The sequence below is a fragment of the Cetorhinus maximus genome, chromosome 7 (genome assembly GCF_964194155.1).
Source record: "Cetorhinus maximus chromosome 7, sCetMax3.hap1.1, whole genome shotgun sequence".
Taxonomy (NCBI): Eukaryota; Metazoa; Chordata; class Chondrichthyes; order Lamniformes; family Cetorhinidae; genus Cetorhinus; species Cetorhinus maximus.
In genome coordinates, this window is record NC_135885.1 from 88,255,464 (window position 1) to 88,273,082 (window position 17,619).

The 17,619-nt window shown below is 42.0% G+C and overlaps 1 protein-coding gene across 1 annotated transcript in view; it reads left to right on the plus strand.

Moving 5' to 3' along the window:
* cep126 (centrosomal protein 126) overlaps positions 1-17,619 on the plus strand; it is a 155,466-nt gene that overhangs the window by 93,714 nt on the left and 44,133 nt on the right. The window contains exons 6-7 of the mRNA XM_078544883.1: positions 3,970-6,301; positions 15,155-15,316. Coding sequence (XP_078401009.1) covers positions 3,970-6,301; positions 15,155-15,316 — 2,494 coding nt within the window. The remainder of the gene's footprint in view (positions 1-3,969; positions 6,302-15,154; positions 15,317-17,619) is intronic.

Consider the following 17,619-nt stretch of genomic DNA (forward strand, 5'->3'; position numbering starts at 1 on the left):
TTGCTGCTTATGCTGTTTGGCATGCAAGTGGTCCTGTGTTATAGCCTCACCAGGTTGACACTTCATTTTTAAGTATGCCTGGTGCTGCTGTTAGCATGCCCTCCTGCACTCTTCATTGAAGCAGGATTGATCCCCTAGCTTGCTGGTAACGCAACAGTGGGGGATATGCCGGGCCATGAGGTTACAGATTGTGTTAGAGTACAATTCTGCTGCTGCTGATGGCCCACAGTGCCTCATGGATGCCCAGTCTTGAGTTGTTAGATCTGTTCGAAATCTATCCCATTTAGCGTGGTGGTCGTGCCACATTACACGATGGAGGGTATCCTCAATGTGAAGGCGGGACTTCGTCTCCGCAATGACTGTGCGGTGGTTTCTCCTACTGATATTGACATGGACATCCGCGCAGGCAGGTTGGTGAGGATGAGGTCAAGTATGTTTTTCCCCCTTGTTGGTTCCCTCATCACCTGCCGCTAACCCAGTCTAGTAGCTATGTCCTTTAGGATTCAGCCAGCTCGGTCAGTAGTGGTGCTACGGAGCCATTCTTGGTGATGGGCATTGAAGCCCCCCACCCAGAGTATATTCTGCGCCCTAGCCACTCTCAGTGCTTCCTCCAAGTGGTGTTCAACATGGAGGAGCACTGATTCATCAGCTGAGGGTGGGCGGTACATGGTAATCAGCAGGAGGTTTCCTTGCCCATGTTTGACCTGATGCCATGGATGGTGATGGTGGAATCTGGGACATTATCTGTAAGGTATGATTCCGTGAGGATGACTATGTCAGGCTGTTGCTTGTCTAGCCTGTGAGTCAGCTCTCCCAATTTTGGCACTAGCCCCCAGATGTTAGCAAGGAGGACTTTGCAGGGTCGACAGGGCTGCGATTGCCGTTGTTTCCGGTGCCTAGGTCGATGCTGGGTGGTCCGTCCGGTTTCATTTCTTTTTTGAGTCTTTGTAGCTGTTTGATACAACTGAATGGCTTGCTAGGCTATTTAATTGGCAGTTAATTGGCCAGCTAGCATGAAATCGCAGTTGGGGCCCGATCACGGGCGGCAGTCAGTTTCCAAACGGTACGTCCCGCCCGACGAGAGCAAAATTCTGTCCATTAATTTCTGTAGTACTACTTATTTACTAATACCATCTTCTTTCAGTTCCTCATTCCTGGTAGTCCCTTGGTCCTTCAATGGTTTGCAAAATACATGAGCTTTTGCAACAAACAGATGTGAAGGGAGGAGAACATGACTGAATTAGGAGAAAAAGAAAAAGAATCATACCGGCATTATATAATACCATTTATATAATGCTCTATCATTGTATCTTAACTTGGCATACAATGAACAATGTTACATTTGTGACTACACTTCAAATGCAAAAAAGAAGTGAAGCAGGCAGGAAATAAAGAAAATTAATTGAAAGGTAGTGTTTTTTTTATTTTCAGGCTTACCAATGTCCTTAGCTTCTCTCACTCCTCTGATTATGAAAACTGTTTTGATATGGTTCAGCCTGAAACATTTTGAGAGCCATTGCTTTAGACTTACCAAACAGCAGGTGCAATGAGTTTGTGTAAGAAGCAGCAGAAAGACAAGTATGATCTTGTGAAAAAAAATTACAGGGGAATAGTTTCCCTGAAAGCTAGAATAGCCTGTTACTGCACTGGCACAGAATTAAAAGTAAAAGCCACAAAGTTTTCAAACAAACAAGATTGTTTTATAATGTTTAATTTATTGCAGGACATTTTGCAGATTATAGAACATTGGCCAGAAGTGCCCAGCAGTGAGAAGATGGATGTAGTTCAAGACTTAGTATTTGAGGTTCAGAAAATGGTCTAGAATATTAGGAGCTGAATTTTGTAGGGGTGGCAGTGGTCCCAAAACCAGGCCAGAAAGCTGGGGCAACCCTGCCTCAGCTGTTTTGGTGAGCCCTGACCGGATTCAGTTGCAATTAGGCAATTAACTGCCTGGCATTGGAGCTCCCGTTACTCTAAGGGACAATATGCTGCCTCAGGCTGACCAATGCTGACCAATCAGAGGTCTGGTCACTGCTGGGACTGCACTGGATCTGGATAAGTAGCATGGGTGGTGCCCTTGGACAAAGGTAAATGGGATTGAGATTCCTGGAGCAAGTCAAGAAGGCCTCGGTGAGGCAGGAGCAATGGTTGATGAAGGCAGAGGAATGTTGCCATGTGGGTGATCAATGCTGCAGGGGGGTGGGGGGGCACTTTAAGTGGTTCTTTAAGAGTCAAGAATGGTGATTTTAACAGGAGAACTTGTAAGAATTAACAGATTCTCAATACTGCTTTAATACTATGTTATGACCACAGCCAATGTTAATTGTTGCGCAAACCAAATCCCAGAGGGAAACTTGACTTATGAGCCATACCTTTTTTTTGTATTCTGCAAACAAAAAGAAGATTACTGATCTCGGCAGCAAGAAGTCTAGTAACACTTTTGGGATTTCAAAGATTAAAATTAAAGTTTTATTAACAAGAATAAAAGAAAACTTAAGCACACAAGATTACAACTGCATAATTAAGGTTATTCTTACAACACATTCCCCCAAAAAGACTCTCTACTTAGTTAGACCTACAAGTAAACACCTTCCAGGCAACACAACCTTATAGATAAAAGCAAAGTACTGCAGATGCTGGAAATCAAATAAAAACATGAAACGTTGGAATATCTCAGAGCTCTGAAGAAGGGTCATATGGACTCAAAACATTAACTCTGTTTCCCTCTCCACAGATGCTGTCAGACCTGCTGAGTTTTTCAAGTGTTTCCTGTTTTTACTTCCTTATAGATGTTTAACTATAAATATCCAGTAATATTACCCAAGGCAAACTTCTGTAGCTTCAATAAAGGCATACCCCATGACCTATAACTCTCTTCCACTCTGCTGTGGAAATCCAAACTTCAGAATAAAACTGCTTTTTTGAACCTAAGACTTTTCTGGCTTGACTGTTTGGCTGATTCAGACCAGCATCTTCTTTCAGCCCAGAGCTCCCAGCTCCAGCGGCTCTCAGCTCAACAACTGTAGCTCACAGCTACAATAACTCTAAAATATCTTTTTTTACCTTTCATCTCAGGTTCCATTGTTCTCACAACTCTTTGAAACTCAAATCCTTCCAAATATAAAATCTTTCATGTTTCCATCTTGTCTTTGCTTTTGGGTCAATAAAATATAATATCCCCACTTCTGTTTTCCTATGGAACTCCTGCAAGATACAAACATGTTTCTTTTCACTTCTGACTTTCCTTTGATATTCAAACAAACTCAACTTATCTAAAAATATTAGATCCAACCTATTTTCTTGTACCTCAAACCTAACACCTCAATCCTTTTCATGTTTTAAACTAACCAGACAACCCATCTCCTATTAATCTCTGTCCAGCTTAATTGAATCATACACACACACACACACACACACACACACATATATACACACACAAACAAAGCCTTCTTCACAAAATAGCAGAATATTCTCCAAAGATGTTAAAAAAACATTTCTCACAACTACTTGCATTAAACCGCACTTAAAATGCCTTTAGGTTGTCCCAAAGTCCTGTACAATGAATGAACTGCTGAAGGGCGGTTTCTGTTATGACGCCAAATGTAGCAGACAATTTGCAAACAGCAATTTCTATAAATAATCGTATAATCGATTTTTGGTGGTCTACATGGAGGGATGTTTGTTGACTAGATCACTGGAGACTCCATCCTTTTCCTCAATCTTTATGTCCACCCGGGCAGGTTGGGGCCTTGTTTTAACATAAAATCCAAAAGACAGCAACTTCTGTAATGCAGAGTTCCTTCAGTGATGTACCGAGCTAGCATTCAATTCTGCTCAACAGCTGTTGAATAGCTCTGGGAAATTAACAAGATTAGGTGAATTTAGTGAGGTGAGATGATTCTGTTTTCTTGAGCTTTTTGGTCATGTTCTTTTGTAAATGAGTAAACAATGTATGTTTGAATTTCACAGGAATTCCGACAAGAAATTGAACAACTTAATCAGTCTGAAAGCTTATCAAGTCTTGACAGCCTAGAAACTGAGGGACAACACATTGTGCAGACTGAATCAAATGACTCAATTTCTCTTTCAGTACAGAATAATAATCCTTCCAATAATAGAATGAGGCCACATCTGCCTGTAAAAAATCTTGACTTTTCTCGGAATGATTTTTATCCTCTAAAAAAGGCACATGTAAGTGCCTGGATTAACGACTTGGATAGTAGCAGGTCTCACCTCTCTTCGGGGATTGCAATGACAAACGAAACTGAAACTTCAATTACAAAGGAATATTTGAGCGATAAGGTAGATATATCGGCTTCTGAAAGTATTGGATCTGAATATTTTGACTTGAGTTCTGTTTCTTCTCATGAAAGACATCAGAATGTATATTCAACCAAATTTTATAATAGCAATCAATATAAAATAGCAGATAGTAATTCCCACTCTATAGAAAATCATCTAACAAATATAGATTGTTCTGAAAGTTCCCTTGATCAACCTGCTCATTCTGCAACAATAACTTGCAATGCCTGGTCCACACCAGATTCAACACCTAAGGAAACAACACAACTTTCAGATGTGAGCGACAGATTAGAATCTGTGCACCAAAATGAACTTGCATCAATGCATCCTTTAAAACTGCCTTTAGCAACACCTGTCTTTTTAACCTCGAGTCAGAAGTCACGAATGTGCAGTGACAGAACGAAAACTGACAGTATGAAAGACAGTGAAGAGATCCAACAAATGCATCTACTGGCATGTGTCGGTGCAACTAATAGAATTACTGTTTCTCCTTTCACGTTGAACCAAAATGCTGACATTCCCAGCAAAAGTGAGGACAGCCAAACTTCTTTCAACAAACATAACTTCAATGTCAAAAGCAGACACGTCTCTGAAGGAGCCAGCCAGAAACCTGTTCCTTCTCGAACAACATTTAATTCATCAGAACCTGATTGCAGAAATAATGCAACAGAAGGGAAAGAAAATGAACTAGTAACACATTCACCAATGTCCAACACAAAATTAAAAGCCAACAAAAAGCATTTCTATGAAAAAAGTAATTTCAAACTACTGAAGGGGATACTTAAGAAAGTGTCAAAGTACGAAAATGGTTACTCCAAATCTCTATTGTCTACAAGTGGCGTGCTTGGAATTCAAATGGCATCCTCTATCAGGGACAGTGTGGAATTGATAAAAATGAAAGAAGTTGAATCTGACATAAGTCCAACAAAGAAAAAACTGAGATGGCTTGATGAGATTGAACAAACCAATCAGTTTAAAAAGGGGAAAGGCAAAGGTGCTGAAGAAAAACCGGAAAGTACAATAGATAGAAGTTCAGGATCGACAAAACAGACTCAATTACAGTCTCCTTGTTTTGAAAGTAATGGCCACATTTCCAGTGTTAAATCAATTGTGGATAATAAAAAAGAATCAAAACGGAATGCATTACATTCTGACCACAAGACTGCTGTAGATTGTAGCCTTTCTGGTGACCAGCAGAGTGAAACTTGTGGAGCCATCAGAGTGACAGCTCCTGAAATTTCAGAAACAGTCTCAATGACACATGGAATAACACCAGCTGTATCACCTGGTTACCATATTACTAAACAAGCCTGGACAGCCACAGGAGCTAGAAGCACAGACCACAAAACAACTGCAAAGAACACTATTTCCCAACCTGAGAAACCCTCGGTAAGAATAGGACATGCCAAAGTAATCAAAAGAGCCCATTCTGCTAAGGTTTATTTTCGTACAGGAAGCAACTGCAGAAAAGGTACCATAATCAGGCCCCAGTCTGCCAGGGAAATAATGAAATCTCAGGGTAAAATAATGGTACCCCATCCTCCACCCAAACCAGCCATTGATAGCAAGCAATGTCAAAGGGCAACTGGAAATTTTAATTGTCGTTGGCAATCACAAATACATCCTCCTAATGTTATTGACATCTGTCCCAGCGCACCAAGGGAAATCATGCCAGAAGATCATCATATTTCTAGTAAAGACAATGCAGTAGTCTCGGGCCTTTGGCCTCAGGTAGATTTTTTGAAAAATAGGTCTGTCACCATCACAACATTTCCTTCATCCTATTTAGTGTCTCCGTATGAAACTTTTACTAAAACAACCTATTCAGTAAATGCTACCAAAACTCTGCCCCAGAAAGATGATGTAGGCAATGGCATGAAACAAGACCTTAATTATGGAGGGAATAGATTGTGTTTGGATTGCACACCAACTGATGAAGAAATTACACTGCTTTGGCACGGAGTGCACAGTGCCTTGGCACAAAAGGACTCAGCAAGTGGTAAGAAAAATTATTAATATGCAGTTTCTTTTTTAAAATAGAAGTAGTTTAAGAAGAATTCCTTCATAAAAAGTGGTGTAGTTTTTTTCACTTTTAAAATCACTTTTATTTTAAGGTGCTCCTTGTGGGCCAGGAGAAGCAAGTGCGGTTCCCTTGGCCCCTCAAGGAAACCCTCAGTCACCCTTCTGCCAATCACAGCCTCTCCTCAACCCCATGATTAGCTGACCAACTCCAACCCCTGACCTTCCCCTCCCTCGCCATTGCCAGGATTTTCCATTTTCCTTCTTGCTATCACACTTCCCATTCTTTCCCCGCCTCCGCATAAATATCAGGGCAATTGTCTCCCAGTTAGAAGTCAAGTTATGTAAACATGATTATACTCGAAAAGATCTTGTTTTAGATCTGGCAGATGTTTTAGCATTGAGACTTTTTTCTGGTTTCAGTGACCTCTGAATAACTGGGTTGCCAATAAAGTGATATTAGTAACAAAGAAGAATTGTTGATTAATCAGTAATGTTTCAAGTACAAAGAATGGAAAAGCCTCTTATCACCAAACAGATTTTTAAATCTATTCTTTCATATTTTTTATTTATTCTTACATGGGATGTGGGCATCACAGACAAGGCCAACATTTATTGCCCATCCTTAATTGTCCCTGCTAGGCCATTTTAGAGTTAACCACATTGCTGTGGGTCTGGAGTCACATGTGGGCCAGACCAGGTAAGGATGCCAGATTTCTTTCTCTAAAAGATGTTAAAGAACCAGATGATTTTTATGATAGCTTCATGGTCATGGTCACTGAGACTAGTGTTCAGATTTTTATTAATTGAATTCAAATTCCACCTGCCATGGTCCCATAGTATTAGCCTGAGCCCCTGTATTACTAGCCATGACATTACCACTACACCACCTTGTCTTGTGGTGGTGGTGGGAGGTGGTGGTGATAGGGGGGTGAACCTGATTCATAGGACACCATAGAGATGAAAATGGACTCTTACCAGGTGTAATACATGAATTGTACATATAAACAAGCAATTATAAATAGAAATAAGATGCGGGTTAACACAGATAATCTTGGTCTAAAAGTTAACCTGTTGCAGTAAATGTCTACAGTAGGTGTGCTGAATATTGAGGACAGGAGGATGACCCAAGATTGCCAGAAACCAACACCGTCCCCAAAAAAATAAAGTTGAGGGGCAGCAACTAGAGTTATTCTTGTGCATCTAGCAGTGGTTAGTTGAAGGTAGTTTGCTTTCTTTCTCAATCGGAGTATGAAATGTGATGAAGGGGGACTTGGAAAAGAGGAGAGAGAAGCAAATCTAAAATTGCTTCGATGAAGGGAGGACTCAAATGATATCTGACGGACAATGCATCCCATTTTTTGTTGCCTTGTACCTATCAACTTCATAGGGGCAAAAATGTGTATGCATAGCACCACTTGCTACCAATGCTACGCAGACTATATGAATTTCCTGGGGGCAGACTGCACCATTTCAATTATATTTTTGGGGAATCATTGCAAATCTACACCAGGGAATCTTTCCCCCACAGAATTCAACTAACAGAATCAGATTCGTTTTCATCAATATTTGAACTTCAAACACAAGTATCGAAGAAAAGTGGGTGTTCATGTCTAGCATACTATATTTTGAAACAATGTACATTACAATTCTATGTAACACTAGCTTTTTAAATTAAATATGACCTTTACTTATCCTTTAAGCAGGAAAAGATTTATTCAAGTGCCTGTTAGGAAATAAAGCATCCCTATGTTTATTATTTTTAGAAGTTATATGTTGGCACTGGTGAGGTCTATACTGTATATTTTCTGAACTCAAAGGTAGTGAGTTAAGTCAACTTACTAGTCCGGTAATTCCTTCTACTAACATACCATTACTTAAAATAATGCAAATAATTTATATCCAATTGCAAGAGACTAACTTCATTAGAGACATGGGGCGAAATTTTCCTAGCCAAGTGGAGGCGGAATCTAGTACACGTAGGGTGGTAAAGTCTGGTGGTAAAATTGACATTGGGTTTGGATCCCGACATTATCCTGCCCTCTTCTGGCCTTACCAGGGCAGGTTCCAAGTCCAATGGGGGACCATCTTTGGTTTGAAGGGAAGCAATTGAGCCAATTAAAAAGGCCATTAAAAGCCTTTTAAACCTTGAATTCCTTCTTTCCCAACAGCATACAGTTACAAGCTGTGTCTGTGTTAGAGCAGTATTGTTTAATATGATTTTGATGCTCGTCAAACTGGTAGAGATCATGTCACCATATTCACCACATAATAACATAAGAAATAGGAACAGGAGTAGACCATTCGGCTCCTCAAGCCTGCTCTGCCATTCAATAAGATCATGGCTGATCTTCTTGTGTTTTGATTTCCACATTCCTATCTACCCCCGATAACCTTTAATTCTCTTGCCTAACAAGAACCTCTCTACCTCTGTCTTAAAATATTCAATGACCCCACCTCTACCGCCTTCTGAGGCAGAGAGTCCCAAAGCCGCACAACCCTTTGAGAGAAAAGATTTCTCCTCATCTCTGTTCTAAAAGGGCGTCTCCTAATTTTAAAACAGTGCCCCCTAGTTCTGGATTCACCCACAAGAGGAAACATCCTTTCGACGTCCACCTTGTTAAGGCCATTCAGGATCTTGTATACTTCAATCAAATCACTCCTCACTCTTCGAAACTCCAGTGGAAACAAGCCTAGTCTGTCCAACTTTTCCTCATAAGACAACCCACTCATTCCAGGTATCAATCTAGTAAACCTCCTTTGAACCACCTTCATTGCATTTACATTCCTCCTTAAATAAGGAGACCAAAACTACACACAGTAGTTGAGGTGCGGTCTCACCAATGCCCTGTATAACTGAAACATAACATCCTTACTTTTATGTTTAATCCCTCTCGTAATAAAGGATACAGAATATATGCAATATTGATAAAATAAATGAGCAATATTTTAAAAGTGGGTTTGAAGTTTTAAACTGTCACTAAGCAAGACTGATATACTCAGCCATAGCCTCGAGAATAGCTTCAAAAGGGTTTTGCAACCCAACTGTTCTACAAAGGAAGCCTGTTGTATGCACACTCAAAGAGCACTGATGATTTGCTTACTGAGCTGTCCTGCTTCTGACAGTGTGCTTCAGTTTGTTTAAAAGAAATATGATCTTTTTCAAGAGTAAATTGTCTTCTATTTTATCAGAATTGATTAGGAGACTCAAGAAGAGACAAGAATCGACCAATCCCTACATATTGGCTTCTGCACTCTGACTCTTGCCTTGCTTACTCCATGTCGCCTGCTATTTCCAAACACAATACCTGGTCGTTTAATAGACCTTTCTTTCATGGCCAGCATCCTGTAGTCTCTCCTTTTATACCAATAGCACCCTAATTCTTTCAATCACTCATCTCAGCCTGGGAGGGAACTATGATTAGCTCTACCTTTTCTGAGCATTTAAATGTACTACATGCAAGTAGAAGAGCATTCCTTAAAGTCGGCAAGCTCTAAGACACAATGTACAACCATCGGAAACTATTTTCAATCAGAGAGACATAGTATAAGAGAGAAGGACTTAACAAGTGGAAAGGCCCAGGAAAGATTATAGGTTAAGATGGCAAAACAGTCATTTTACAACATGGGAACCAGACTATTTGGGTACACTGCTCAAGGTTAGTTGGCGCAGACTACAAATTTGCGGATTCGGAAAGTGTAGGAAGGGACAAGGAACCATGTAATTCTCATATGTTGCATGATTGTGAGGACCAGGTAGCTGAAGTTGACAGGGTATCTGAAGATGAAGACAGTAATTTGGACGAAGAAGATGAAGTGATTTATCCCAGAGGACAACTGCCAAAAGCTGGCACTAAAGTTACATACTTGCCAGAAGGCACCAGTCAATGGCGGGATGCGACGATTATAGGTAGAGCAGGGAAGGCCACTGGAAAATATAAAAACAGGTTAAATGTACGAGATAAAGGACAGGAGGTTAGGCCTTTGGGAACATGAAGTACAAAATGGAAGGCAAGGAAATGCGGTATCAGTTCAGACAGTGGGTCTGGGAGTGAACATGCCTCTAGGAAGAGATCGCAAACGGGAGAGGGAGATCAAATAGTAACAGCCCAGAGCATGTTAGAAGGCAGGATAGAGGGCGTAGCCTAACAAGGTCAAGGAATATGGCACAGACTAGTAACACTTCAAGGAGCAGAAGCCCATGTGATCAAGAAGTCTTAGTAGCTTCAAACAAATTAGACAAATTATTAAAGAATGCCAAACAGCAAGAACTACATAGTTGGAAAGAATTTGGGGTATACACAGAGGTGCTAGATAGGGGACAACCAGCTCTATCTCATAGATGGATATGCATGGAAAAGGTGCTTCCTGGTGGGACTTATAGAGGTAAAGCCAGGCTAGTGGCATGAGGGTTTGAAGAAAAATTAGGTGACCAGGATATAGGAGTAGATTCACCCGCAGCAGGGAAAGATATGCTGAAGATCTTTTTAGCTCTATTAGCTACAAATGCTTTAGAATGTAAGTCCATTGGTATTAAAGCTGCTTTTTTCAGGGACACCAACTTCAAAGGGAAGTTTTTCCCCGTCCACCAAAAGAGGCGCCAAACACAGAAGGGACTCTTTGGAAGCTAAATAAATGTGTATATGGTTTAAATGATGCCTCCAGAGTTTGGTATTTCTCAGTGAGGTCAGTTTTGTTAAAGTTGGGCTGCCTTCAGCTGGAAGCAGACCCAGCAATGTTTTATTGGCACCATGGAGGGAAACTTGCAGGCATCTTTATGATGCATGTAGATGATTTTTTGTGGGGTAGTAGTAGCGAATTTGAAACATTTGCCATTAATGGGCTCAGAACGGAGTTTAAAATTGGAAGTCAGGCTTCTGGTGCATTTAAGTACATTGGATTGGAAATCAGGCAGAGCAGATCTCACATCCTTTTACATCAGCAATCCTATTTAGAGAACATCAATCCCATTGCAATGAGCCATGGTAGCGCCTCCCAGAAAGGTACAGCGGCTTCTGAAACTCTGAAACCGATAAAGAGGAACTCAAAAGTCTAACTGGGCAACTCAGTTGGCTAGGCAAACAAACAAGGCCAGATGTTAGTTTTGACATTTTGGAATTGAGCACTAAAATGAATGATCCAAAGGTTGAAGAAATCATTCGGGCAAACAAAACATTGACAAAATTTAAAATGGAGCAGTTTTGAAATGAGTGTTTTGAATTTCCCATCTTTGGGTGATCTTAGAAAAATGAAACTGGTTGTGTTTAGTGATGCGTCTTATGCAAGTCCATGTGATGGATTTTCAAGCACGGGAGGATTTATAATATTTCTCATGGCGGGGGACAAAGGCAAATGCTGCCATTTGACATGGGAATCTAAAAAGATGTGAAGAGTTGTAAAAAGTACATTAGCAGCGGAGGCTCTCGCCCTTGTTGAGGCAGTAGATATAGCATTCTTTAAATCAAAGATATTAACAGAAGTTTTAAATGGAAAAGGGTATTCATGAACCGTACCTATCGAATGTCTTATTGATAACAAGTCACTTTGGGAAAATTTTCAGTCTACAAAGTGCATTAACGAGAAGGGATTGCGAATTGACATTGTGAGCTTAAAATAGACGCCAAGATCAAATGGATTGATAGCAGCTACCAATTATCTGACTGCTTCACCAAAAGAGGAGCGAGCTCCAAGAAGTTACTAGAGACCCTCAAAGAGGGATGTCTTTTTCTTTAAGAAAAAGGAAGGGGCATGCACTCACGATTAGGCTCAGGATCACAATCTGATAAGCACATCACAGACAAATTTCTGCAGCTTATGGAGGCTGTGACAATTGAGGGACCTGATAGACAGAAGACTGTTGGAGACCAGGCCCATGGTGAGCCCCATGCTCATGATGGGCCTCTGGTCACGACCACAAAAAACCTGCTGGAGATGCAGGGACAGGCAGGGAACATCTGCCGGAAATGCCAGAGGCCATGCGCTAACTTGCACAGACCGTGGAGGAGTCCATCCAAGCCATGAATTCTGCCAAACAGGAGACCCTCACTCTTCGGCCTAGCAGAAGACAGCTGCTAAGGTTATATTAGGCAATGGGGCATAGCACTCAGCAGCCGTCCTCCACCTCAGCTGTGGATGTTGGGGTTGCACCAAGACATAGTGAGTGTAAACATAAGATTTTATGTTGGCGCAAAGGTGGCACAGGCGTTCAATAATTCGATGTAATTTTTGTGTTATGTGTAAATATATACTTCTGCTCACTTTATTCATGTGTGGTGAGTCGTCATGGTGGGACTTGGTTAGCCAGATGATGGCTTGTAATGGCTTACATCAGAAGTGGATATCATTAATGGGTAAAGGAGAGTTAGTAACATCTCATTTCTTGGGTTGGCAAGGATGTAGTGGCATGTCTATGTCCATTGATGATGAGATTTCTTGTGCTTCTCACGCTTTCCTCTTTATTAAGATGTGTACATCACTAGCAAGCTGGCATATGTTTCTACTCCCTTACTTCCCCTGAGAAAGTGGTGTCTTGCCAAACTCTGGACCCACTGCATTCCATCTGGAACAAGAACTTGCACGGTGTTATAATGAAGACTGCTCCAGGATCTTGATCCCGTGGCAATGAGGAATGGGTGATCTAGTTCCAAGTCAGGAGAGTATGTGGCTTTGAGGGGACCCTGCACAGGTGGTGGAGCAGTTTCCAAACACCTGCAGTCCTTTCCCTTCTACGTGTTATAGGCCACGGGACTGTGGGATGTTCTGAAGGGAGACTAGTGAGTTGGGTGACAATGTGTGTAGGATGGTGACCATCAGGGCTTTTAGGGGCTTCACTCTGACTGGAAATGAGTCGGAATAAGGCCATCACAGGTCTCCCTCGCACGTTTTTCCAATACTCTGGCACCTCCTAATGGAGGCACAGCATGCCTGTCCTCATGGCCATCTGAATCTTCCCCTTCCTCCTCATCCACGGAGGTGTGTTACCTCCAACATCCCGACTGGCAACTCCTCACTCCTATGCTGTGTGAAATTGAGCAATGCGCAGCAGACCACAATGATTCTGGACCCCTTCTGATGCACATACTGCAGCACTCCACCTGAGCGCTGCTAGCAACAGAACTTCACCTTTAACAATCCTGTGGCCTGCTCGATTATTGCCCTTGTGGAGCCATAAGAAGCATTGTACTTGTCCTCAGCGGAGCTTTGCAAATTCCACACAGGTTTTGTGATCCATGTTTTTCGTGGATAGCCCCTGCACCCAAGATCCATCCTTGCATTCGTGCAGGGGCCTCAAGCAGCTGTGGCACCTAAGAGTGACAGAGCATGTAAGAATCATGAGAGCCTCTTGGGAGCCAAGCACACACATAGATGATTTGTTTGCTGTGGTCACAGATGCATTGCACCTTGATGGAGTACCCTTTCCAATTAATGAATGCTGCTGGCAGTTCCAACAGAGCTCTGGTCGCTATATGAGTGCAGTCTGGCCCCTTGTACTTTTGGGAAACCTACGATGACCCGAAAGCCCACAGCTCTGGTGACCTGGCTCTCAAGATTGGTTGTGCATTTAATGAATTTGTCAGCCCTTTTAAACAGGGCACTGGTAACCTCCCTGATGCATATATGGGCGGGATTTTCTGGTCCCGCTCGCCGTTGGGATCGTCCAGCCCTGCCAAAAGTCAATGGACATTCTGGGCCACCGAATCTCCTGCAGCGGGTTCTGCCGCGACGGGGCTGGAAAATCCCGACCTGTGAATGGCTGCCTGTGAGATGCCACACTTGTCCACTGTGGAGCCCTGGAACAATCTGGTGGCATAAAAATTCAATGCCACGGTGACTCTCAAGGCAACTGCAATTGGGTTGCCTCCCATTCCACATGCAATAGGTCTTCATTAATTCATGCAGACAGGTCAGTGCCAGCCTAGACAGCCTCAGCCATCTCTGACATAGCCACTCGGAATGTTTTGCATTCAGAACAATCAATGACGTACCATTGCTCATTATCACATTGCCCCCTGGTTGTTTGCACCCTGAGCAGCCTCACCCTCTGATACCACCCCTTGTTGGCCTTCTGTGCTTTGATGCGCATGGACCAAGGCCATCCTCTCCAAGTTCCTCTCCTTCTCTGTTTGAGCCTCTAAAAATGATGAGCTAAACCCTCTACCTTTCCTCAATCTCCTTGACCCTCCTATTATCACCCTTGAACTAATCTCAGTTACCCTCCATCTTCCGTCTGTCACCCTCAACCTGATCCACCCCCCTCAAACTGCCTACCCTCATTCTCGACTCTCCCTCCATCCTTGACCTGTCCTCAATGACCCTTGACTCTCCCTCAGTCACTCTCGATCTTCCCTCTACTACCCTTGACATCTCTTCAGTCTAGGTTGAGATGCCCTTGGTCAACCTTGACCTTCCCTCAGTCATCCAGTTCCCTGCCTCTGTCAGCCACAACCCTCGTTAGTCCAGCCAGCACCCTCCCTTGGACAGCCATGACCCACACCACGAGAAGCATCTCAGCCTCCTCTCCCCTGTTCCAGCAACCTTCCCCAAACAAACTTAATTTGGCGACTTTTTCCAGATATCGGGAACTTCACATTTCATCTCCCGCCCAATTAAGTTCTCCTGCCTGCCTCTTTCCCCACACCCTCGGGCATGATTAAATTCTGCCCTAAGTTTGAGGAGAAAAATGTTTTCTCTTAATTTTTACATTTGATGCCAATTTTACACTTTCATAAGTAATCCAGTTATATAAAACAATTATAATGTAACTCTGGTCACAAAGCATGTAAAGATCAGGGCATTGCAAACAGTGACACAAAATTTAAATTTCCTTTTTAAGGTGACTCTCGAAATGACCTATCATCTCGGAACAGTGGGCGTAAAATAAATTTGCAACCTCATCGAACTAATGTTTCCCAATTGACCATTGATGGCGGAAGCTTACTGAATGGTGTACGATCAGTTTCCAAAGTAGGCCGATTATTTTCTGCTCCTGCTGGTGGTAAGAATCTTTTAGAATAACATAAATATAAATTGGATTAATTAGTGTTTAGAATCATATACCTAGTTCAGCTCAAGTAATTAAGGAGAGGCCGCACGGATTTGTAAAAGGACTAATCTAATTGGATGTTTGATGAAGTAACAGAGAAAGTTAACAAAATTTAAGGTTTATGGAATAGGAGGGTCAGTATCAATAAATTGGCTGAAGAGGAGAAAACAGCAAGTCCTGGGAAATGGTTGGTTTTCAGAATGAAGGATGGTCGACACTGGTGTTCCCCAAGGCTCAGTGCTGGGACCATTGCTTTTCTTGACTCTGATCCTAAGCATCAAATGTAGCAATTTACATCATACATCTGGCATAAGACTGATATAGGAATACACAGTAACATTTCAAAATTTGCCAATGATACCAAACTTGGAAGTGTGGCAAAGAGTGAGGATGATACCAACTGACCGCAAAAGGACATATATAGGCTAGCAGAATGGGCAGACAAGTGGCAGATGGAATTTAATATAGAAAAGTATGAGATGATGCAGTTTGGCAAAAGGGATAGAGTTGGGCAATATAGACTTAATGGCACAGTTCTAAAGAGTATGCAGGGGTGAGGTGGTGGGGGTGGTTCATGTGCATATATTTATGAAGGTAGCTTGACATATTGAGAGAATAATTAGCAAAGCATATGGGACCTTGGACTCCATAAATAGAGGTATTGAGGACAAATTGAGGAATCTGGTTAGGCCACAGCTAGAGTATTGCATCCAGTTCTGGTCATCACACTTTAGAAAGGCCCTTGAGAGGGTGCAGAGGAAATTTACCAGGGTGGTTCCACGGATGGGGGAAAGGTTATGTTGGAGAAGCTATTCTCCTTGAAGCAATGCAATTGAGCATCTGACAGAGGAGTATAAGATGATGACAGGTTTAGACACAATAGAGAAAGAAAAGCTGTTCCTTCCAGCTCATGGTGCAAGGACTAGGGTACACAGATTTAAGGTATTAGGCAAAAATTACAGGAGAGATGGGAGGAAAATCTTTTTTATATAGTGAGTGGAAATGACCCAGAACTCGCTGCCTACCAAGCTGGTGGAAGCAGAGATGATCACTGATTTCAAAAGGAAAATGCATGAGAGAAATGTATTTGCAGGGTTACAGAAATAGAGCAGGGGAAAGGGACTGACTCGATTGCTATATGGAGAACTGGCATAGACTTGATGGGCCAAAGGCCTCCTTTTGTGTCATAATGACTCTGATCCTAAGCATCAAATGTAGCAATTTACATCATAGTAACTCTGGCATAAGACTGATAAAGTCAGCTAAGGGGTTCCCTGCTGACTCTATTCACTACCTAGACTTGTATCTATATTCAAAGTGATCTGGGTGATCATTAATTTGAATATTTGAACTGGGAATTGGTGCTCACTTATGTCTTGGTAGAGTGGTTCTTTCCCTTTGATTCCCCCTATGATCAGTTACTGAACTAAGAGTTGTCAGGGGAAAGTTGAGAAGAAGGAATACTGACATAACCATCCACCTCCCCAAACACACAACTTCTGAGTGAATCTCTCAGGCACTTTTTAGTATCCAGAAAAAGAATGGCATTGGTATAGACCTTTTCCAGGGGTAATGCATGGTGCACTGAACGTAAGAAATAGGATTATGAGTAGGCCATTCGACCCCTCATGCTTGCTGCACTATTTAGTCAGATCTTAGCTAATCTTCAACATCAACTTCACTTTCTGGCACTATCCCATATCACTTAATTGTGGTATAAGAGTATCTGGCATAGCAAGGGTTAATGTGGGACTGGGAAACAGTAATGCCCACAGTATGATATAAAGAGTCACATGACCTGAGACTAGGGTCAGTTGTGGAATGGACAGAGATCTGTGTAGAAGAAAGCATGGAGTTAGCTCATAGATTGGGCTATATCCTGTATATTTTTATGCATATATATGACTCAGAACCTCTTTGTGAGACCTACTGAACATGCAACATATAATATTCCTTAGAAACCAAAAATCTGTTGATTTGTCTATAGCATACTCAATGGTTGAACATCCAGAGCCCTCCAGGGTAAACAGTTTCAAAACAATTTCTGAGACTTGGACCCCTAGCTCAAGAGTCCCCAACTAAAGGAAACATCCTCCATGCATCTCCCCTGTCAAGCCCCTTAAGAATTTTACATGTTTCAATTAGATCACCTCTCATTTTTCTAACTTGTAGGAAATATAGGACCGGTCTACTTGATCTTTCCTCATGAGATAATCATGTGAGACAGTGATGTAATGGAGGTCCAGGCTAATGCT